Genomic DNA, 25,199 nt, shown 5'->3' with positions numbered 1-25,199 from the left:
GCAAGGTTATTCAGAAGGAGAGATTAAAACGTGATGAAAATTTGTAAAAAGAAGAGGAAGAGGAAAAAGTTCTGTGGTGGCGTAGGAGTAAAGCTCCGCAAGTCATCCCGCAAAGCGCAATTTGGGTTTCGGATGACGTACGATTTTCGAGGAGTATTTACAATGACTGGTGAAAAACGGTCATCATTTCTGGTGGCACGCAGCGGAGAAAAGCTCAATACTAATGAAATTCCTTTCGATGAATGTGAGATGTATTAAAATGAGAAGAGCACTTCCAGACATATTGCCACCCACGATAGCTATGTCTAACGTCAGCTTCTTTAAAACGAGAGCTATACTCGGTGCCAAATGGACTGTATTTTTCGATTAGGAACTACCGTTCCTGGTTCATTTCAGAGAGAACGTCTGTGCCTCTGTTTAATAATGCAGATAAGTGCTTTTCTAGAAGTTAACATTTTTAAAACAGCAGCCTGGTGATATCAAAAACATAGGAGAAAAAAACGGGAAACAAGGTTAAAAATAACACAAAAAAATTTGAGACGTTTCGGCCCAAAACTGAGCCATTTTCAATTGGAAGAATAAAAATAAAATATAAAAATTCCAAATAGAAACCTGCAGACTATGTGATGGCCGAGAAAATCAAAACTCTTAAAGCTGCTTTTCTGGATAAGTTTGGAATTGTATTCCTAATTGCAAAATTTGGTCCAAATGGTCTTAGTGTATCGAACTTTAAAATCACTAGAGCGCTCAGAGAATGCACTAAAAAAATTCTCGGTTGGTACCTTTGGTACCTTGGTTCTTCGTTGGTACATTTACCATCTCACTTTTTTTTACCAATTATTGGTAATTTTACCTAGACAGACTGGTAAGCTTACCTAAAAACCGGTATTTTTACCGTTTTTTTCAGGTAAAAATACCACTTTTATTGGTAATCAATTCCCGGTATTTTCGCCATTTTATCTCGGTAATTTTACCACAGTCGATAAGAAATATTGGCGTTTTTACCAAGGTCCAGCAAAGTTACCGAGATTTCTCGGTAAAATTACCAATTCCATAAATGGTAATTTTACCAAGAAAAAACTGGGATCAAATAGAACCCTTAATTCTTGGAAATTTTACCCTTTTCTTAGTAAATACACCGATTTTTTTTTTTTCAGTGCGCTATAAAGCGACTTATATGTATGCATGTACGTAGGTAGGTAACCTTGCCCCTAAAAGTATAGTTGTCAGGGTCAGAGAGGGTTTGTTCCAATTTATAAAGAGATCAGAAACGGAGAGATGCTTCCAACATCAATTTTAACGGCAGGAGCATCAGCTCAGACTTTGGCGAAATGGTGCGGAATCATTGATAATTGCATGCCATTCATTTGTGAAAGCAATTCGAAGAAAAGGAGCACCTAAATGGTCAATTTGTGGAGAACGACGTCGGAGAATTATTCGCGACAGTGGCGTGGCGTGCTTTGCTATATATCGATTGCTATGCTACTTAAACCTATGGAAAAGGATCGATAAACAGGGTGTTCGCAGCGAACACCTTAATAATCGATTCTTTACCATAGGTTCAAATGGCATAACAATCGATACATCGCAATTCACGCCACGCCACTGCTTGCGAGTCCTCCATTACCTTCCCTTATTTCCCATTATTGCATCCCACCACCCCGCCAATTTAACAAAGGCCAAGTCTAAAGTATGGCGTGCCTTCAGCATTTTCCCCTTTTTTCATTACCTTCCCTCTTAATTATTAATTTATCATTTGCGGACATCAAAGTGGTCAAATGAGGAGACTAAAAAGAATTAGGTATGGAGGCGGACTAGAAAAGGGAAAACTAGAGTCCCTTCATCAAGAGAGTTCACATAACACGGCTCATGGATGTCACAAACGGGAATACAGATTACACAAATTGAACTTTTCTCGTAATCTTTGATCAACTCATTCCCGAATTCCTATCTTCGTTCCTTCTCTCATTCCGTTTGCTCCATGTCGTACTTCCAATTTCCCGGTCTATTTCAGTGTATAATCTTTGCAATCGGTGAAAATGTAATCTTTATTCCCGTTTGTGACTCAAAGAAGGCCTAAAATACGGGAACCAATCAGAAATGGATTCGTATTGTCTTAACTCTGAATATAGAGGGACTCTAGGGAAAACTAGGGCAACTTCGATGACTGATGGGAAAGTTTAGTCACCGCAACTGCTAGGAGACAGCGTGTCCTGATCAACATTAATTTTTGGCAATCTGAATTAAATTAATCGAAGGAGAGTTGTCTTTCAATTATTCCTTCGGTAAATTAAGGAGAAGAGAAGGAGGTCACTTATACTTGACTAGCAATCGCGTCAAGTTCGATTATCGGCTGAAGCTAAAAAATGTTAGTCCTAACGGGGAATAATATGCACCACAATCGGACTTCTTTTTGCGATTAGGAACTGAAATGTCTGGTTCAACCGTAAAAACACGTATCTGTGGAAGTAAACTAACGGTATAGGCGTTGTTTCTAAACTGAATCAGAAATTGCAGTTCCTTATTGCGAAATGCGGTCCAATTTTATGGTGACAGTTATTCTTCGCTTCCTCGCTTTCGCGATATTTAGTATTCGAAATCGAGGAATTTTTTACCGTTGAAACCTTCAGATTTCGAATTACCTCCTGAAAATTTGTCGAAAAGATTGATGGGAAAAAGTGCCGTTTGGTTTTCATATTAACTGGATAATGCTCTCTCAGAAAACCTACGGGTTTAATTAGCAATTTTCCCCTTGATATCCACTACTTAAAATAGTCATCCGCAAGCGGATATTCTTCCTCTAATATGTACAATTAACCATATAATCTGACTCTCCATTTATTGATGTTGGGTATCTTCAGTAGATTATAATACCACAGATACACAGCGGGAGGACCTACCCTGAGAGATTACGAATTTTCAATGATTGAAGCGCGCACGGTGGTGTGAGCGCAATGCGGGAAGTATCCTTACAACCTTGTAGGCGCTAACGTGTGCCTCTCGCCGACGGCAACCGAACTGCGTTTGGCGCAATGCGTGAAGTATTCGTCCTGCCTTGTAGGCGCTAATATGCCGCTCATGCCGACCGCGACCGAACTGCGTTTGGCGTAATGCGGGAAGTATCTTTACAGCCTTGTAGGCGCTAACATGCGCCTCTCGCCGACCGCGACCGAACTGCGTTTGGCGTAATGCGGGAAGTATCTTTACAGCCTTGTAGGCGCTAATCGACGGTGAAACTCCCAAACCACGTATCTCGTTTGCGGTGTTTAAAAATCTCCGCTCCTATCATTACTTTTTTTCTGACAGCAAATCAACATCATTTCGTGAAGTTTTCACAGAATTTTCTTTGCACAGAGCAGAAAAATCACAGATATTTTAAAGAATGTACGTTGAGTGGTTTTTCTTTCAAAAAATAAAGTATGGCAGTAAGTCTGCAACGTTGCAAACCGAGATACGTGGTTTGGGAATTTCACCGTTGTAATATGTGTCGCTCGCCGCCCGCGACCGCACTGTGTTTAGTGCGATGCGTGAAGTATTCCCACAGTCTTGTAGGCGCTAATACGCGTCATAACATCGATCATTCAACTTGCGGAGTTGAACGTTTCTCAACTTGCAGCTTTCTCTGCTTACGCTTAGCATTCTGATAAAAAAACATGTTTTTGGTGCTTCAATTCTTAACCTGTCTAGAGGTCCATTGTGGCTACAGTTTTCTCTTTTAGATGTATGATCGTTCTAATATTAACACCTGTTGATTTACTGGGTTTTCCGACCTGGCGGGCTCGAGAGCCGCTCGGACGAGAGAGGGCAAACTGAAAGAACGAACGAGGCAAACAAACGATCCCTGGGCGGAGCGAGTGAACGTTACAGCTAAAACACATACAGACGATCGATGGGGAATAATTCACTTCTCTCTAACTGCCAGAAAATTGAGTTCACTAGCAATTTATGCCTTTTCCTCTGCGCTACGAGTTCCTTCCTTTCTTCTCCTCTCTCTCTAACTCTGACCCGCTCTGTCTTTTTTTCCATCGGTCATTTTTTGCGTTTCGCACTGTCTCACCGTGGTCTCGGCTGATTATTTGCGCGGTTGTCAGATACGCCATAATTGAACCGATTATTTTCCTAATCACGTATTCGTATTTAAGTCATCCGGTTCGCGCCAATCTCTATTTTGTTGGTAGAGGGGTTGTTTTTTCTTTTGTTTTCTCTGGTATAATCAATCATGTCTGATTTCAAAATAACCTTCTAAAAGAACATACATTTTTTGGAATTCGAAAATTTCAACGAAGCATCATGCAACTGTGCTACTTGTTTTTCTCGCATTCGCAATTTTAGCGCTTACGTGATTTGGAAAATAATCTGTTCAATTGAGAATAATTCCATCAAACCCATTTAAAACATGTCTGGATAAACGATTCAATATTAATAACATATGAATTCCGCGAAGCACTTCGTTTAAAGCAAAATCTCCAGGTTCATGAATCGAGCGTACGATTTTCAATGTCGCTGTAAAGATTTGGTTTATCAAACTAAAATTTCGGCTCATAAAACTGGGCCCCCTCATTTCAAATCGATTCGATCCAAAGGTTTGGTTACATGGACCATAAGATCTGCACAAGAACCCGAGGGTGCAGAGTGATCACGAATCAACGACAAATCGGTCGATCGCAAACTGCGTAGGCAGTGGAAATATTGCGTCGGCTGCGACCATGAATGATGGAAGAAATAAATTTTATTGCATTTTGCTCAAAATGCACTCCATTGTTGTGTACATCTTCCGAAGTTGTTACGTGCGCTGCCCAGCGCATTTCCAACTAAAGTTAGTTTGGTGCAATTCGAGAGCAAAAACGATGAGTCCTTAGAAAATAACGCTTAAGTGTTGAAATTTTGAGAAGATTACTGCAAAAGCGTAAAATTTTTAGAAAATTATTGCGAACGCGCTATTTTTGGGTGAAAATGACTACAAACGCGCGATGTCATAGTGAGCCGGAAACTATAGTTCTCAACTGCTAAATGTAGTCCAAATGGTGAGGTATCCGGAAAACTGGCAAGAAGGCGGCTCTTGCGATAATGGTGTCCGAGGATGACGTCATCGAATTTGTCGCTCCTCAGACGCAAGAGCGTACCTTGATATCAACATGAGCCCTGTGCGACGTATAACTCGATGCTTTTCGCGGCCCATGTGGAAATAGCTGGGCGACCATGGCCGTGTCGGTGGTGGCGATGGCGGCGGGGCGGAAGAATATTTACAGCCATTGTCATAAACCTGGGATGCCAGGACTGGAAGCGGGGAACGGGGAACGGTCTAGGGAATGGGGATTGGGGAATGCGCCGCACCGGGAATCGGGGATCTAGGTCGTCGTCCAGGTATTCGCACGTCACTCTCATCATTCCTCACTACTCGCTTTCGCACCGCCTTTTCCTCTGGCTCCTTGCGAATTAGTTTACTTCTCACCAAAAGCTGCTAATCATACATACAGTATAGAGTAGAGTAGATGTAGAGTCCCTTCATACTGAGAGTAAGACAATGGAGATGTTGCATGTGTGAGGAATTTGCGATTTGACTGTTGATTCTTGTGTAAAAGTTCGCGGGAAACACGATGGTGCCACTGGTTTTCTCTGAAATCAACTCCCAAGCTCAAAAAAAAGCTCTCAAGTTGGGGCCAAAATGGAGGGGATATCCCACCCTACCCTGAGAGTCCACCTCTACATCAAAACAAACTCTCCATGCAAAGATAGGGAGCAAATACATTAGCAGGGTTGCCGTGTTTTCAATGTTTGAGTCCCCAAATAAAGTGGCAGCCCTCTCAATGTATTTGCTCCCTATCTTTGCATGGAGCGTTTGTCTTGATGTAGACGTGGACTCTCAGGGTAGGGTGGGATATTCCCTCCATTTTGGCCTCAACTTGAGAGCTTTTTTTAAGCTTGGGAGTTGATTTCAAAGAAAACCAGTGGCACCATCGTGTTTCTCACGAACTTTTACATAAGAATCGACAGGCAAATCGCAAATTCCTCACACATGCAACATCTCCATTCGATTCCATTTCTGATTGGTTCCCGTAATTTAGGCCCTCGCAGTGTTACAAACGGGAACAAAGAGATTACACTTTCACCGATCACAAAGATTATAACTGGAATGGACCGGGGAACTAAGGGCACGGAAAGGAACAAACAGAATGGGAAGATGGAAGGAACGGACACAAGAATCCGGGAAAGAGTTGATCAAAGATTTGGGAAAGCTACGGTAAAAGAGCGTTAGCGATCCTTTTCTATAGGTTTAAATGGCAGATCAATCGATATATCGTAAAGCACGCCACACCGCTGGGTGCTTTGTTGACGACCACATGATGACTAGAGTCCCTTTATACCCAGAGTTAAGACAACTCACTTTTGGTTGGGCCAGGGTTGGGCTGAAAGTGGCCTAAAAAAAAATCCAATTCTGATTGGTTCTCGCTCATGGAGGCCGAAACGAGTGCACCAAGATGGCGGTACCTCGTATGTGAACAAGAATAATGAAAATATTACCTAATTGTGGTTTATCAAGAGTAAATTGTTATTTCCATCAGTCCAAAATGAAAATAGATTAAGAAATTATTCACAAACCAATCTCATTTTCTTTTCAATTGATCAATTGGTTGATGTTGTTGTTTTCGTGTGACAGACATCGCAGGAATCCTGATCCTTATCCCTCAATATCGTTCGTTTGGGTGCACTCGTTTCGGCCTCCATGGCCAACCAAGGTCGGCTGCCAGTCAGCTGATAATCGAGTTGTCTTAACTCTGGGTATAAAGGGACTCTAATGATGACAACATAGTACCAACATGGTACCGCAACATGGTACCAACTTGGTCCCTGCATTGTTGACATTATGTGAAACACCCATGTGGAAAAATCCATGCTGACATAATACGAAAGAAAAAAATTAGTCATGCGAGTGTACAAATGTTTTGCTTATTTTTTGCACTTTTTAAATGTTTCAGATCATTCCTGGGAAGATTTTGTAAGTTTACCATGTATGACAGAAGTGAAAGATCGTTCCATATTCATCCATGTTGATGTGCCAGGCCACGAGGATAATGCTCCGCCATTGCCAGATTCGTGAGTTGTGTTCATAATATCACTATGAAGTGCGAGAATAGCGTTAAACAACTATAATATACAGCATTTCTTTAAAACTAGACATATCAGTCTACTAAGAAAACATACATTTTAAATTGTTTACATGCGCGTATTTTTACTGATCGAATAAAATTTGATAATTTTGGTATTTCAGTTTTTGCTGGATTTTATTTTAATAACGGCAAATCAACTTATTCAATGAGAACGAAAACACACCAACTCGGTACCTAACTCGAAAATGCTCAATTTTCATTTAAAAAAGTCAGTTTTCATAAATGTCATTGAAGTTAACGCATCTGTTCCAACTCGAACCTTTAAAGACCCTTAAATACCTGTCTTTTGACACCTAAAATATTTTTCTTAAATTAACTTCTTCACCCACTGTGCAGTTTTGTGTGTGTCTTGATTATTTTAATTTTTTCGCGTTGATGTTCTTGGTAAAAATTGGCAGTAGAATCCGTGTTCCAAAATACCATAGACCTACAGCCGGCTGTAAGATTTCCAATAGCTTCTATAGCCGGCAACACAAATTCCTATAGCCTTTTATAGCCGATGGCGATTAAGCAACAGCCTAGCGATAAAGTGTATGCTAAACGTTACTAATTACGGATGCTAGGACTTAGTGAGTTTTTGGACGACCACTCTCTTTTTGGACCGCAGTATCTTGATTTAATTTGCGAGGAAAGCTTCGTTCTTTTGAAGGATGCCTGACATTCCTAAGATGTTGGAGCGCCTTCAATTTCGTATGATACTGTGCAATACCTCTAGTGTGAAATAGTTGCTTCAAGCGCCGCGATACGCTGCGGCGCGGCGCGGCGGGCGGGCAGCCAGCGCTGAACTTGCATTGGCGCCTACAAACCTAACAGGGATACTTCACGCACTGCGCAATGCGTGAAGTATCCCTGTTAGGTTTGTAGGCGCCGGTGCGCCGCCGCTCCGCTTTGTGTTAGGCTCTTATATTTAATCTCGCGGAGTCAGCATTTTTCAACTCATGACTTTGAAATGTTTGCACACTCTGTATGGATTATTCTCATTTTAATTGATGAAAAAAAATATGTAGTAAAGGAAAATATAATGTGCGTTTTGTAAATATTAAGGTGATTCCGTACAAACTTAAGGATTTACAAAGCACAAGAATTTCTACTCAATTTCTTATAGCCTTTTATAGCCGATGGCGAAAGAGCAACAGCCAGGCGATAAAAAGTAAAGCCCGGCGATAGGAACTATGGCCCGGCTGTATAAATTTTTATCGCTCCGTGTAGCCCGGCCGTATGATTTTTTCCACTTTCTACAGCCAGCTATATGATTTTCTATCGCCCTCTTCAGTCGGCTATAGGAACTCCTATGGTATTTTGAAACGCAGCTCCTGCCGCCAATTTTTACCAGGGATGTTTTCGATCATAAATTGTGTGATTTTAGTGATTTCGATTTCCTTTTTCCCGAAAAAATTAGGTATTCAAGTGTCCATTCTTTATGGAAAAAATAGAGGAAAAACAGCAAGGATCGTAATGCGTCGTGATCTTGGATCTCATTCCCTGGTTAAAAAAACGAACTTCCTCAAACCTTAAACGTAAAAAATTTAAGAACACGCTTCCATGTAGCCTTTAAATTTCACCCTCCCCAATAAAATGCACACATCACTCACCAGCAAGGACACGTTAGTCTGAGCATTTTTCTTCTACCCGGCTGTCCGTCGAGAATAACGAGGCAAATTCTCCAAATATTTTTGCGTCAAACTCAAATTAATCAGTGTCAGAGAGGGCTAATTATTAACCGTGTTATATCATATTACAACACGAAGCCCCATTAACAACCCAAGGAAGCGTAAAAACGCTGCGAGCGTCAAATCCATTAAAGGCGCCTTTCCCATTCCTTTCTCGTTCATCTTAGCTTAAAAAAAACCGTCTTCGCCGGTGAAATATTTTCGCGCTTGCTCATTTTCTAACTCAAGATAATATATTTCTCGGTAGCAAATTTAAGAGTTTTCTTTTTAAGTGCGTGCTCCGCAATGAGCGACTTTCTAATTGGATTGCATTTTGCAAAAAGGAACCGAGAGCATTGCAATGTTGCAAAGACTGTGCAACTTCACCCATTGCGGTATAACGATTTATATGCAGAAAACATGAAATTTACATGGTAATTTTTGTCCTAAATTTACAGTATTTAGCGAGTAAAATAGAAACTGTTTGGAGATAATTAGGTGTTCCTTCCAAGACAAAAGGAGCTGCACAATCTCAGCAATATTGTAATGCTTCCGGTTCATTTTTGCGAAATGCAATGCAATTTAAATTTCATGAAAAATTCTTAGGAATAATTGGATTGTATTTTGCAAAAAAGAACCACGAGCATTGCAATGTTGCTAAGACTGAGCAACTTCTTTGGTCTTGGAAGAAAACCTGATTATTCATTGATAGTTTCTATTTTACTCGCTGAAAACTGTGAATCTAAGACAAAAATTACCATGTACCTAAATTTCATATTTTTTCATGATTTCAGTCATTTTACTGCAAAGGATGAATTTGCTCAATCTTAGCATCATTGCAATGCTTCTGGTCCCTTTTTACAAAATGCAATCCAATTAGTCTTCTGTCAGTTTTTACTTGTTTCTTGAGAAAATGTGGTTCTATTTTTCCGAATACGGAGTGTTTTTTCTAAAATTTTCTTTTTTAAAATTTACCTTTGTTAACGAACAAATGGACCGAGTTTATCAGGAAGAAACAAACACACATTTTCGAAAAAATTGAGTTAAGAATATATTTGAGTTTCACTAGCTGTATATATTTTCTCTTGTCAAGAACTGAAAGTCGACAAACAGAAATAATTTTGTGATAAGAAGGGTTAAAGTTTTTTTTTCTACATCGAGCCTTACGCAGGAATAAAACTTCAAACCTCTTTTTCTCAGTTTCAACTTAAGGTGATTCGATGGACGCCATATTCTGTGGCAGAACGGCATGCGATACATCGCATCAATTGTTTCGATTTTTTCAGCTACTCGTCATTTTTCTCCAATTTTGAGATCGCAATTCTGTAGTCAGGAGACTAAAGCACTTACTTACCAATTTTAACAAAGAAATTCAACGTAATAAAGGCGTGGTTTTTTGTAGAGAGAAAATATCGCATTCGAGTGCAGTTTCGATATCAGTATCGAATGCTATGTTTTTTCTCTAAAAAAACCACGCCTTTATTACGTTGAATTTCTTTGTTAAAATTGGTGAGTGCTTTAGTCTCCTGACAACAGAATTGCGATCTGAAAATTCGAGAAAAATGACGAGTAGCTGAAAAAATGGAACCAATTGATGCGATACATCGCATGCCATTCTGACACAAAATATGGCATCCATCGAATCACCTTAATGTGGGTTGGTTCCCTTCTGATAAAGTCATGGGCGTAGCCTGGGGGGTCCTGGGGGGCCTGCCCCCCCCCGAAATCTCGTGCCCCCCCCCCCCAGAAAAACAGGATCCTTCATTCCTCACCCTCCCCCCGCTCTCTTCACCACGAGAGGTGGTCCCATGCCCCCCCCCCCCCCAGAGAAATTTCCTAGCTACGCCCCTGGATAAAGTCGGTCCAAATACAAAGGTACCCAGCGATATGTTACTGAAGTATCATTTTGATGTGGACAGATACCAGTTCCCTTCACTGCAAGTGCTTGGGGAGGAGTTGGTGAGTGTACTGGATACCCTTCATGTTCGTTACGCCATTGGATTAGGAGAGGGCGCAGGAGCCAATGTCATCGCCAGGTTTGGATTGGCCCACCCCTCCAGAACCCTTGGTCTCATTCTCATCAACTGCACAGCTTCCGCTACCTCGGTCAAAGAGAATTTTAAAGCAAAGGTAATCCGAATCCTATAATTCCTAATCTTACTTCATATGGATAGTATTCGATACATCAAACAGGTGAGATTGTATCGATATTGATTGGTTCGACATGTGTAAGCATAACCCTAAAAGTCAATTTAGATACCTGAGGGAACGAGTTTTTTGCGATAGATTTTTTTATTCCTTTGAGTACCAAATGGCGATGAAAAGAGAAATTGTGAGGGATTTTCCGATTTTCAGCTTTTCCAACTTAAATCCTAAAATTTTTGTTTGAGGTCACGTTCTCTTCTTTTAAACCAAACGATACATCGAATCACTATTGAATACGATCTATTATATGGACGTATTTCTATCAAACGGAACTAATGTGCATTATGACGTGAGCCGTGTTATGCACATATTTTTATGGGTCTCCGGGCTCATGTCTTAATGCAAATAGTTTCGTTTGGCAGAAATACGTCCATATAATTATAACAATAACGTGTAATGCATAACGTCTGAGGCGCGAAGCGCACTCCTTATTCTTAGATGAGAATATATAATAATCTTCTCTGCGTCCCATATTTCTTGATAAATATGTATAGAATGATCCCCGGGGGAAATTTTCTCGCGGCGAAATTTTTCAGGGATGACACACTTATACAGATTGGATCGATTCAGTGTGTCAAAGAATCGTGTTTTAGTGTTTGAATTTTAAAAATTAGCATGAATATTGAAGCTTTTCCCAATTTCGTATTGTTTCTACCTTTAAGAATGAAAAAACGATACTGCTTGCATGGTCCCTCACCGCGTTACTACGACCTTAAGCCGACCTTAAGTCCCTCAAGTATAACTTAAGTCGACGGATAGAATTATACTGAGCGCATCAAATTTTGCCTTAATTTTTCTCATACTTTAATTTTTTCGTAAAAAAGTGAACAACATTAGACTTGACAATTTGTGAACCATTGAAACATTTACAGAAAAGTTCAAAGCGCTACTTGTCATTTCGTTCACTGTTAATAAAATAAAACATTATGAAACGTGGATTCCAGTTAGGCTAGTTTCGGTTAAAATCAAATAATTAATTCCTATAATTTCCAAAAACGTCAATTTTCCAGTCCAAGTTGTTACGATCACCGATTGAGCATTCAATCTTCAACTTTTCTCTAGGTACATAAATCAAATGAGTTTTGATAATATTAGGTACTTTGGCGACCTTGTGAACTATGAACAATTATGGTCAGTTTCCGAAAGGAAAAAGGGAGGTTGCATAGTCTCTTTTTGCCAACGCATAACGCTTTCATGAAAAGGAAAGAAAAGAAAATAATTTGGTCTCACAAAGCGATAGTGTTCAACAGCGGATCCAGCAATTTGGCAACACCGGATTTTCTCAATTTAAACTTATGTAAAATAATCGATTCTTGTCAAAGCACGTGGCCCCTCCAAGAATCGATAAATTTTCATAGATTTAAATGGGTAAAAAACAATGATGTCAATTTGCTGTACCCACCTATGTTAAGGCCTAACGAACCTGATTTTTTTCGCAAATAGAAAGTCAAAAGAATCTTTAAGCGCGTCTTGAAGTTATGGAATGGCTTCGACGCGCGTTGTTGTAAATCTAACTTACGTAATGTTTACAGAGAAACAAAATACAAGAACCTCCTTTCGACAAAATCCTTGCGTACTTGTGTTAGTGTGCTACTTATATTTTCTAAAAATAAAAAAAAAAATCCTCAATTTTTTGACCCATCTTTTTTTATTGCAGTTTGTCAATTGGAAAGGAAAGAATGCAGTTAGTCAGTCAGCGACAGAATACCTGGTGTTCCACAAGTTTGGACATGTAAGTTTTGTACTTTCATGCTTAACTCATTCATTGTACATGGCTGTATATTTGCGTTGCTCCCTTTAATGTTTTCTGTACCCATTCTAACGTGTATATCTCAACGCAAATGAAACATCTTTGAAGGTCCCACCTCCTAGTTTCAGCGGAAATAAACTTACTGTCGCTTATTTGCTTTCTTGGGATTTTTGACCATAGGCGGATCCAGACACTTCGAACGAGGGTGGGGGCGGGAGGGGGGTCTGGAGGGCTTCATCCAGAAAATTTTCGAGGTTTTAGAGTATCTGATTTGCAGCTTCAGTCAATTTCGTCATGAATAATTACCAAATCTGAGCATCCTTCTTGGGAGGTAAGAAAAGTGAAAGGAAGAAAATCTCATACGGGACAACAATGTGAGAGCAGCCTCCGGAAATGTGAAGGCTAAACATTTTCTGCACTCCTGCTCATCATTGAAATTGATAGAAAAAGCGATCGATAAAGAGGACAAAAAGGAAACGGAGAGATGATATTGGTGGAAAGCGGGTGACTGCAATGCATAATAATTGAAGAAGGTCAGTAATAGAGTAGGTAACTAACGACAACCCACGAAAGCCCCTTTAGTTAGTCCATCATTTTTCAATTAGTCTGTAGCGGCCACCCGTTTAAACCAATTAGATGGCTCTATTTTCTCTATTTCTTCTTTGTCTATAACTTTGTCTACAATTTCAAAAATAAGCCGCCAGGGCCGGATTAACCTACTTGCCGCCCATGGGCCGCCTGTATTTTGCCGCCCCCTTCTCATTCGTTTTGAAACATCAAAAAAAAAAAAAAAACTATCAAGTGAACGTGCCGGAGGGGGAGGTGTGCGTAAGACGCGTTTACCTACTCGTGTTGGATAATTTTTTTGCGAAAACCCTGACAACACTACTAGCGAAATTTCACGGAACTTTGCGCGAAAGTTAAGTTCCGTGAACCTATCTCTGTGTGGACAAGGTCCTCCATTTATGAGAAATGAACCAAAAAATTATGAAAGAACAAACATAAATGTGGTTGAATAATTTTAACTTCCGCCGTTGCGCCGCGCTGATCGCACTATGTTTGGAGCAATGCGTGAAGTATTCCTGCGGTCTTGTAGGCGGTATGCGTTTCACGCCGACCGCTCCTGACCGCACTGTGTTTGGCGCAATGGATGAAGTATTCATGCAGTCTTGTAGGCGATCATATGTGTTACATGCCGACCGCCGCGCCGAGGGCTTGTCCTTTTCATCTCGAGTCCTCGTCGCCATTCCTCTCTGCGCTGAGCTCCAGACCAAATTGCGTGTTTAGTTCCTCTCTTAACTCGACTAATTAAAGATGCTGTCTCTTATATCACCGAAAAACGACAAAATTAGAAATTACGATACTCTCAGGAAAGAGAGATTTTGTCCTCTTTTCTCATTGATAATTTTTTTCTGAATCCGATTTTTTTTTACCTACGTTTAGAAAAATTGCAAAATTGGCCGCCCCCTAAATTTGCGGCCATGGGCCGCGGCCCATGTGGCCACCCCCTTAATCCGGCCCTGTAAGCCGCTATCTTCCATTAACTAGCTCTAAAATGAGTTCCACTCAAACGGTACGGTACGCCCCTTTAATTAGTCCATCAGTTTTCCCCTAGTCTATAGCGGCCAACCGTTTCAACCAATTAGATCGCTCTATTTTCCCTTATTCTTCCTTGTCTATAGCTTTGTCTATCAATTTCAAAATATAGCTTCCATAAACTCGCTTTACTGTGTGCCGCTCCACGGTTGGACCCTGAAAAAGCCTCAACAAATCGTCACCCTCAAGACGTAGGGCGTATCTCTACTTCCACACAAGCCCCGGCAAGCATGGGATAATACGGAAAACACGCCTCGATTGGAAATTGAGATACGCCCTTATGTTATGTCTATAGCTATGTCCATTAATGTCAATACTATCCGCTAGCTTCCAACAACCCGCTCTACCGTGCGCCTCTCCACGGTTGGGCCCTGGAAAAGCCTCCACAAATCGTCACCCCTCTGAGTAAGGGCGTATCTCTACTTCCACACAAGCCCCGGCAAGCATGGGATAATACGGAAAACACGCCTCGATTGGAAATTGAGATACGCCCTTATGTTAGACCCACGAAAATTGACGGAATAAACCGATGATATATAGCCCGTCGTAGAGGGAGCAGGCCCAATTAGATCCTCCTTGGGGGCCCTTGATTTCAGCCGAGCGGTTGACCTTTTCCGGTGACGGACGCGAGGCGTCGCGACCCGGCGCTTGTCGAATACCTATACTGATGGCCGTGAATGTCATCCCTGCGGCCGACGACTCCCGCCTTCGATTGGAATCAATACGATTAAATCGATTGATCCGCCATCCTGACTGATGGAAAAGAATCGATTATCAGGGTGTTCAACGAACGGCTTAGTAGGTAATCGATCCTATACCATCGCTTCAATTGGCAATACGTCGATAGTCGATTATTGTGTTTTGATTTTAAACCGATTAGTCTGCTGTTTAAATCTATGGAAAACGGATCAATGGAGATGTTGCATGTGTGAGGAATTTGCGATTTGACTACTGATTTTTATGTAAAAGTTTGCGAGAAACACGATGGTGCCACTGGTTTTCTCTGAAATCAACTGCCAAGCTTGAAAAAAGCTCTCAAGTTGAGGCCAAAATGGAGGGGATATCCTACGCTATCCTGAGAGTCCACCTCTACATCAAGACAAACTCTCTATGCAAAGATAGGGAGCAAATACATTGACAGGGCTGCCACTTTATTTGGGGACTACACAACTGAAAACACGGCAACCCTGCTAATGTATTTGCTCCCTATCTTTGCATGGAGAGTGTGTCTTGATGTAGAGGTGGACTCTCAGGATAGCGTGGGATATCCCCTCCATTTTGGCCTCAACTTGAGAGCTTTTTTGAGCTTGGGAGTTTATTTCAGAGAAAACCAGTGGCACCATCGTGTTTCTCGCGAACTTGTACATAAGAATCAGTAGTCAAATCGCAAATTCCTCACACCTGCAACATCTCCATTATCAAGGTGTTCGATGAATAGCTTAGTAATCGACCATCTACTACTGCTTCAATTGGGAATATATCGATTTTTGAATATGGCGTTTTAATATTTTAAATCGATTAGTCGGATGTTTAAACCTATGGAAAAAGATCGATTATCAGGGTGCTCGACGAACGGCTTTATAATCGATTCTCTAGTATCGCTTCAATCAGGAATACATCGATAGTCGATTCTTCACGCTTCGCGACTAATTTGAATGGAAATCCGTGGGAAGGACCGGGCTTAATGGCCAGATCCGCACCCGATATAGGCGTCTAGGCTCGATCGATAATTGGGGCGCTAGGCGAGCGGGAGGCGTTCCTCAGTCTCATGAGCGTCGATAAGATTCCTTTAACGAGGCGACCATTGTATATGTTCCAGATTTGCGTCGTCCGATAATATAACGACAGGCCAAGACAGAACCCTTGCTTGTTAAAAAGGGATGAGCGAGTCTGTTTGGATACCATTGAGCAAACCGGCGACATCTATTGAGAATTTTAAAAAAAAAACTCCTATGTGCTATACTGCCGTGCTAAGGAAAAACGCCGTATGAACCTTCAGGCGTTGCCAAATTTCTTTTAACAAATCACGAATTTTCGGGAAAAGTAAGCATTTTTCTTCCAATTTTTCAGATAATTCTGTTTGCAATTTCATTTGAAATTTCTGAAAATTCATAGCTCTCCTCAAAAATAAACATTTTATCGAAGGAAATTTGGCAACTCTTGAATGTTCATACGGCGATTTTCCTTAGCACGGCAGTACAGTACAATATTTATTTAAAGAGGAGAGGGGTAAAAGAACATTAGTATGCTAGTTCAATGTGTCGAGATTGACTGAAGGGTGTTAATTGCAGCCTTTCCTGATACAGCCACCGGACGGAAAGTAGGCGGATGAAGATTGATGGGAAGACGGGGAATAAATTGGGTGGCAAAGGAGGAACTAGATCGAACGGTTCGCCGTTCTGCCGTGCTGAAGAAAAACATCATATGAACTTTCGAGAACCACCAAATTTCGTCCGATAAAATGTTTATTTTGTGGGGATGTTATGAATATTTTTTCTTGAAATTCTCAGATGATTTAGATCTAGTTGCGAGTAAAATTCTCTGAAAAATTCGAAGAAAAATATTCTCGAATTTCTCTGGAAATTCACACTTTATCATTGGATATTTTGCAACGTCCAAAGGCTTATACGACGTTCTTCCTAATCACGGCAATGATGAAGGCGTATTTCAAAACGTGCCTTCCGAGGCGAAACGAGGGGCGAATTTTATTTACACTTAATTCATACAGTGGCGTGGCGTGCTCTGCGATATATCGATTCATCTGATATTTAAACCTAGGAAAAGAATCGATAATCAGGGTATTCGCACCGAAAACCTTAATTATCGATTCTTCACCATAGCTTCTAATGGGGAAATATCGATAATTGACCGTTCACGCCTCGCCACTGAAACTGAATCCATACTGATTATAATGGAGTTCTTGCATGCAGCGGGGATTTTAGATTTGATCATTCATTCCTCTGGGAACACGACAATATTACTGGGTTTTTTCTCTCTAAAATGCATTTTCACGTGCAGAATAAGCCCTTAAATTTGAAATCGTGATGAAAGAACACCGAAACACCCCTGCTTTTTTAAAAAATGTCTCGTTCTGAAGCATTTTTTAGGCCTTAAAGTTTGTAGGGCGTTTCTTCAAGTCTGACAGTACCTACGATGCATATATCGATGGCTGAAGTGCAAAACCACGTATCTTCGTTTGCGATGTTGCAGACTTCTTAACATACTTTAATTTTTCTTAGGGAAACTAGTCAATGTAATTTCTTGAAAACTGCCTTGAATTTCCCTTTTTGTCAGCAAAATATTCCTTGTAAGTTTTAAGCTATTGAGTTAGCCTGTTTCTCTTCGAAAAAATAAAATAAGAGCGGAAATTTTGAAATGCCTGAACGGAGATACGTGATTTCGCACATTGTTTATGGATAATTCCATTTTGATTTTTGCGGTATCAGGATCCCTCACCCTACGGACGACCACATGGACCACATTTTGCAGTACCTAAGGAACCAAAATCTCCGGTTCATTTTATAGAAACAAAATAGATGCTATTGGTTTCCCTTGTGAATTTTATTCACTCATTAGATAATATGCACAAAAAATTTCAATACGTCTTGGTTAGTTCCTATTTTTTTTATCGATTATATAGAGATCAGGGCCGGATTTAGGGGGTGGCCACATGGGCCGCGGCCCATGGCGGCAAATGTTGAAATTTTTTCAAATGTAGGTATAAAAAAAATGGGATTCAGAAAAAAAATTACAAACGAGAAAGGGAACGAAATCTCTCATTCACTGAGAGTTAAAATATAGTAATTTCTAATTTGTTCGTCTTTCGGTGGTGCAAAAGACAGAGCCTTCTATTAGTCTAGTTGAGAGAGAAACCAAATACGCAATTTGGCCTGGAGCAGCGCAGAGAGCAATGATGACGAGGACTTGAGTTGGAAAGGAGAAGCCCTCGGCGCGCCGGTCAGCATGATACACGTATGAGCGCCTGCAAGACTCCATGAATACTTCACGCATTGCGTCAAACGTAGTGCGGTCAGGAGCGGTTGCCGTGAAACTCATAGTGCCTACAAGACTGCATGAATACTTCACGCATTGCGTCAAAAACAGTACGGTCGGCATGAAACGCATAGCGCCTTTAAGACTGAAGGGATACTTCACGCATTGCGCCAAACACAATGCGGTTGGCGGAAATTAAAATTATTAAACCACATTTATGTGTATTCTTTCATGATTATTTCGTTTATTATAAATGAAAGGCCTTGTCCACACAGAGATAGGTTTATGGAACTTAACTTTCTCGCAAAGTTCCGTGAACTTTTGCTAGTGTTGACAGGGCATTCACAAAAAATGTGCCCAACACGAGTAGACGCGTCTTATGCACCCCTCCTCCTCCGGCACTTCCACTTCATGGTTTGTATCGATGTTTCATAACGAATCAGAAGGGGGCGGCAAAATACAGGCAGCCCATGGGCGGCAAGTAGGTAAATCCGGCCCTGATAGAGATACTCATTTTTCGACTGGAGCCATCGCCAAAAGGAGAACGAAAGAAAAGTAAAGAGTTCGGGCTCAGAGATGGATGTTAAAAGAGAAGGTTGAGTGACCACTAATGGGACCCCGAAAAACTCTGCGGGAGAACATGAGCCATCTCTCGATGAGCGATACAAAAATTGACCTTTGCCGTCAAAGAGTGCTTGTCAATGGCGCGCAGTTCATGAAGTAGGTCGCGCACTCTGGAGAACAAACGCAGCGAACAGAACAGACGCTCGAAGAGTTTTTTACGACTCGAAGGGCGGTGGAAATGAAACTTCAAGATTGGTTCCTGATGTGATCACGTACACCAAATGGGTAATTATAGAGGGTTTTCGATGTGCTTTAGTTTTCTTCCGTGTTTGCCGAGTTTCGAATAAATTAAACTATGAACCATCCGCAAGGAACGTCCAACGAACAAACATTTCACGAATTTATACAGAAATCTTTGCAACCGTCAATGCCGGTGCAAAGTGACGGGAAAAAAGGGAGCAAGCTGTGTTTTGTTGATACTCATGCACGATGTGAAAAACTACCCCAGTATGATATGATGTAAAATGTAAACAAAAAATACTGTAAAAAACTCGTAAAAAATACTGAAATAGGCTTAAAACGAAATGCCTACCTACATGTTGTATTTTTTACGAGCAAAATACGTAAAAAATACGAAGTACCTCTTCTTACCTATTTGATCGGATATTTGTTGCGTGAAATTATGAAATTGTGACTTTCTACGACTTCTTTGTACGCTTTTCTACGCATTTACTCTTTCGAACTCGTAAAAAATACCAGTCTTACATTTATTCTTGAAATATTTAACAAGGCTCGCCACTAAGGTACATTAGAAAATTAATATTTTCAAGTTTACCTAATTTGATTAGGAACCAGCGGTCTGGCAACTGCGAAACAGCTTCTCGCTCCATTTCTCCGGAAACGTTCGCCTTTTAGCTCAGAACATCCTTTTTCGCTGATGAGCCCAGGCTGTCGTCGTACTTCCTCACTTAGCTTTTAAATCCCGTCTTCTCTGATTACCTATCTTTTAACTTCAAACAAATGTAGTCGATTTACCTTGAAAACCCACTGACTTGCATTAGGTAATGAATCTGCAGATCTTCGAGCTCGTTCACTTCGGCGGGAGCTTTGATTAAAACCAAATCGGCTGATCAAGTCTACAGGATTTAAACTCATAAATCCTCTTTTGTTTCTATGTGCATCTCCTCTAGACAGAACTTTAAGTAAAGTCATACGAGTGCAAAACTCCTGCAAGAGTGAATACACGTCAGGCTAAATTTCACCCTTAGGTCCGATGCTTGATTTTTTTTTAAAATATACTTATTACTCATTCATCCCCGAACTTGAAAGCTCATATAAGCTGGAGCTACGTCTTACAAGGCAAAAAAGTCAACTTCCCATGCAGCAGAGAATTAGGATTAAGGTTGATGGGCAATACCTATGGGGGCAGAAAAAATAAATCATATCGATGAAACTTATATTTAATCCAAATTTTCTCCTACTCGTGGTATGTCTACAAATCTTCTTTGCTGAAAAATCCTTTTTTCGGGGAAAAAAATAGATTCTATTTCATGGTACAATTATTGGCTCTAAATTTTGTTAACACATTTTCGGCAATTAAATGGCTATTTAATTCAGTCTATTATGGCGATGTTACTGTGGTTGACAGCAATTTTTAAAATCAAATAGTTCTTTTAATGCAATTCGATGCTATCAAGTTTCTACTTAGAGATTCTCTGCTACGTGAGATCCAGTTTCCCTGGTAAAAATTGGCATTAGAATCTGTGTTCCAAAATACCATAGATCTACAGCCGACTGTAAGATTTGCAATAGCTTCTATAGCCGGCTACACAATTTCTTATAGCCTTTCATAGCCGATGGCGATTAAGCAACAGCCAGGCGATAAAGTGTATGCTAAACGTTACTAATTACGGATGCTAGGACTTAGTGAGTTTTTGGAAAACTGCTCTCTTTTTCGGCAGTAGTATCTTGATTTATTTTGCGAGGAAAGCTCCGTACTTTTGATGGATGCCTGCCATTACTAATATATTAGAGCGCCTTCAGTTTCGTATGATACTGTGCAATACGTCTGGTGTGAAATAGTTGCTTCAAGCGCCGTGGCAGGCGGGTAGCCAGGGCGAAACGCGCCTACAAACCTAACAGGGATACTTCACGCGTTGCGCAATGCGTGAAGTATCCCTGTTAGGTTTGTAGGCGCCAGTGCGTCGCCGCTCCGCTTTGTGTTAGGCTCTAATATTTAATCTGGCGGAGTCAGCGTCATTCAACTCATGATTTTGAAATGTTTGCACATCCTGTATGGATTATTCTCATTTTAATTGATGAAAAAAAAATGTATTAAAGGAAAATATAATGTGTGTTTTGTAAATATTAAGGTGGTTCCGTATCAAACTTAATGATTTCCAAAGCACACGAATTTCTACACAATTTCTCATACCCTTTTATAAGCGATGGCTAAAAAGCAACAGCCAGGCGATAAAGTGTAAAGCCCGGCGATAGGAACTATAGCCCGGCTGCATAATTTTTTATCGCTTCGTATAGCCCGGCCGTATGATTTTCTCCGCATTCTACAGCCAGCTATACGATTTTCTGTAGCCTTCTTTAGCCGGCTATAAGAATTCCTATGGTATTTTGAAACGCAGCTCTTATCGCCAATTTTTACCAGGGTTATACGAGTGCAATTATGAAGCCTCTGGTGAAACGGGGAAGTAAATAATAGTCTTGTTATTTTGGGCAAAGGGAGTTTAAAAATGTTATTGAATCTAGTTGCTGAAAAAGAGATAAATATCAACGGTGAACTAATAGACCACGTATCTCGTTTGCGGTGTTTAAAAATCTCCGCTCTCATTTTATTTTATTTTTTAATCAGAATAAATTAATATCATTCCACGAAGTTTACGCAGAATTTTCAAGAATTGGTGTTGAGAAGTATTTCATTTGAAACATGGAAAATGACAGGAATTCTGCAACGTCACAAACTGAGATGCATGGTTTGGTAGATTCACCGACGATACGCCATTTTGTGGTTGAAAATTTAGTTTCTGGGTTCAACTTTTCGCACAGTGTACCGTGACACGTGTTTTGTTTTTATCACCCATTTCTATTTTCTCCTCTTCAAGAATGTTAGTCACCTCTATCATTCACCGGAAGTTTCTATTGTGCTCCTATCAATCTATAAACGAGCCTATGATCCATGTTTTGTACCATTATTTAAGGAGAACAGTGGCGAGGCATGAATGATCGAGTATCGATATCTCCCCATTTGAAGCTATGGTAAAGAATCGATCACTGGGGTGTTCGTTGCGAAAACCTTGTTTATCGATCCTTTCCCATAGGTTTTAAACGGCTGATCAATCGATATATCGCAAATCACGCCACGCCAGAGAAAGGGAAAACTAATTAGATGTTGCACTTGTTCAATCTTGAAGTTTCTCTAACACTTGCATGTGTGTTTGGTTTCTGTTTTCTTTCCGCTTTCACACGTCTGACTGGTTCGTCAGATTATCGATCAGGTAAGACTCATTCACATCGATTCTCCCTTCTTGTAGAAAATTTCCTCGTTTACCCTGTTTTTATAAATGCGACAGCAGTTTATCATTAGTCACCTGAGCCGTAATGACACAAGGAAGCACCACATCTCAACCTTGGTATCGGCACAGGGAAAACATGGCAAAAAGTAATAATACTTAAGATCGAGATGCGTATTTTTAGAATTTAGCCATACTGAGCCCAGTGTTTCCTTACGAATGAAGTGATATGCCTATTACACAAGAGGACCTCATTTTCGACATGATTCGACGTAATAAAACTAGAAGATCACGTACTGCACTTACAGCATATCGAAATTTTCGCTCATATCCTTGTTTTGACTAAATATTTTTGCATACGATTTTCAGAGGCTTCCATTGAAAGAGCGAGAAAAAATTATGCAACCATTTCGAGACGGAGCAAAATGCAGTGCTTTTAAAAAATTAAAACATGATAAAAAATCTACGATCACGCCGCAAATCTAATTAATTTTTTCCTGTTTTCGCCACCATTGTACATCACTCACCATGAAACGAAAAAAAAACACGCTTTTGCATGACTTTCTGAGCTTCCTGCCTTAAATTACTTATTTAACTTCTATCCTCATTTGAGTCTCACATCAATATGTTTGGACATCGCTTGGCGAAGCAAAACTACTATATTTGTTTTGTATCAATTCATGAGAATTGTAACATTGTTGTGCCGAAACACTGTTTGGGTATACGCGCTCAACACTGAACATCAACTTGAAGTTTCTGGTAAATGTGGAAAATACGACCAAGATAATGTATGGATGAGCCAAAAATTGTAGTTCTTTGTTACTAAATGCGGTCCAACTCTCTTTCCTTGCAAATAGGACAGATGCTGTTTCAGCAGTATCCGTCACATCATTTAAAGTAGGTTTTAGTCATATTTTGAAGGATCTCAATTTCAGTTCGAATACGGCAGTAGCAATGGAAGTGTGTCTACAGAGGCGGAGAAAGAAGTGATCATTAAACCACCGTTTGCACACCTTCACAGGGGTCACGGTTGTGTGTCAACATATTCGGAGGGCCATTTTGGAGGATCCGTTAATAGATCGTCACCTTCCAGGCAAAGTATCACAAGCGCCATGCGACGTTTAAAAATTTCCGCCGCCATTTTATTTCTTTACTGAGAAATTGTTGGTTGAATCTGTTTGGAAATTTCACTAAATTTTATCGGCAGCACAAAGAAAATTAAGTGAAATTTTCGGACAGCTTCGTTGAACAATTTCTTTGTAAAAAAATATAAAGGCGGCGGAAATTTTTAAACATCGCATGGCGCTTGTGATACTTTGCCTGGAAGGTGACGAGATGTGAAAACAATGGAACATGATACGATGAATGAAATCGATTTCTATAATTAGAACATGTGTATCCAACCTTCTGTAAGGGCACGGAGCCCCTTTTTTAGGGGTCATGTCTACCTATTTCTGAGAGACATGTAGGTAAATATTATCACGCGCGAGAAACGGGAGGCGAGAATCTTCATTTGCGATGTTACCAACTTCCTGTCACATTCAAGGGCGCACAAAAGGGGGGGGGGCAGCCCCCCCCCCCAGAATTGAAAATAGTATCATCTACCCCCCACCCCCAGAAATTCTGGACAGTGGGGAAAGATCTTCGTCGAGGATGATTATCTCTCTTAATGTAGAGTCTAAATTGAAAACACCGTGTTCATTCACCAAGTATTTTCTAAAATGTTCATCATGGAGGCCTTAAATGCGTCCAAATAGAGTTAAAATTTCAAAAATTTTCCGAATCAATTCAATGCAACAATTCGAAAATATTCTTTGATGAAAGTAAAAAATCGTACGTAATTTTTCGGCAGAAATTAATGGAAAATCTGCGTCATGGAGGCCTCAAAATGCGTCCAAATAGAGTTAAAATTTCAAAAATTTTCCGCTGGAGGCTCGGCGGTGGCATTTTGGGCCTTTTCCGTCGACTACGATGTTTCAAGTTTGAAAGTTTGAGTAGAAATTCAAGTTTCCCTTCAAAAAATGCCATCAGGTAGGTATCAAGTTTCGCGAAAATCGATCGAGCAGAAGCCGAGATAGCATTTTAGGTCACATCACATCCACCATCTTGGATTTTTGACTTTCAAAAACTTGAGTTGAAATTCAAGTTTTCCGTCAAGTAATGCCTTCTAGAACCAAGTTTCACAAAAACAGACCGAACAGGAGCTGCATACTATAGGATCAGTAAGACTATACACAATGGTGAACGATACTAGTCAATTCACGTGCGTTGATGCGCCTTCAATTACGTTTGATACTGTGCAATACTTCTGAGGTGGAATAGTTGCTCGAAGCGCCTGACGCGTGCGCAGTTACACATTTCTTCATCATCGATAGTGGGATAAAAACATTTAAGTACGAGTTTACCTCAATGTGCGACGTTGCAAATGTTTCAACGCTTATGTTATGCTGATTAACCAAATGAACACTTTTAGATTTGCCGTGATTTTTCTGAAATATGATGAAAAATATTATTTTAATGTTTCATTCAAGGCTATTTGTATGCTCATTGGCGGATCCACCAAAAAATGTATCAATTTTTTTCTCCGTTAGGTAGCAGAATATTCCGTGCTTACCTTCAAGCTGTAAAGTAGATTTGCTCCTCTTCGAAAAAATTTCGAGCGGGAATTTTGAAATACCGCACTGGAGATACGCGGTTTCGCATTTTGGACATCGACTTCAGGATACGAGGCTCTCTTTGAGAACTGAAC

At 40.4% G+C, this 25,199-nt stretch overlaps 1 protein-coding gene across 2 annotated transcripts in view; it reads left to right on the top strand.

Annotated features, from left to right (window-relative positions):
* The window catches only part of LOC109032554 (uncharacterized protein ZK1073.1), an 89,706-nt gene that overhangs the window by 59,041 nt on the left and 5,466 nt on the right, over nucleotides 1-25,199 (top strand). For both annotated transcript variants that reach the window (XM_019044741.2, XM_072303423.1), the window contains exons 4-6: nucleotides 6,978-7,095; nucleotides 10,738-10,948; nucleotides 12,681-12,755. In XM_019044741.2, the coding sequence (XP_018900286.2) occupies nucleotides 6,978-7,095; nucleotides 10,738-10,948; nucleotides 12,681-12,755 (404 nt within the window). The remainder of the gene's footprint in view (nucleotides 1-6,977; nucleotides 7,096-10,737; nucleotides 10,949-12,680; nucleotides 12,756-25,199) is intronic.

This window comes from Bemisia tabaci, chromosome 8 (genome assembly GCF_918797505.1).
Source record: "Bemisia tabaci chromosome 8, PGI_BMITA_v3".
Lineage (NCBI taxonomy): Eukaryota > Metazoa > Arthropoda > Insecta > Hemiptera > Aleyrodidae > Bemisia > Bemisia tabaci.
The sequence above is the reverse complement of the archived record's forward strand: the minus strand, read 5'-3'. Positions and strand labels throughout refer to the sequence as shown.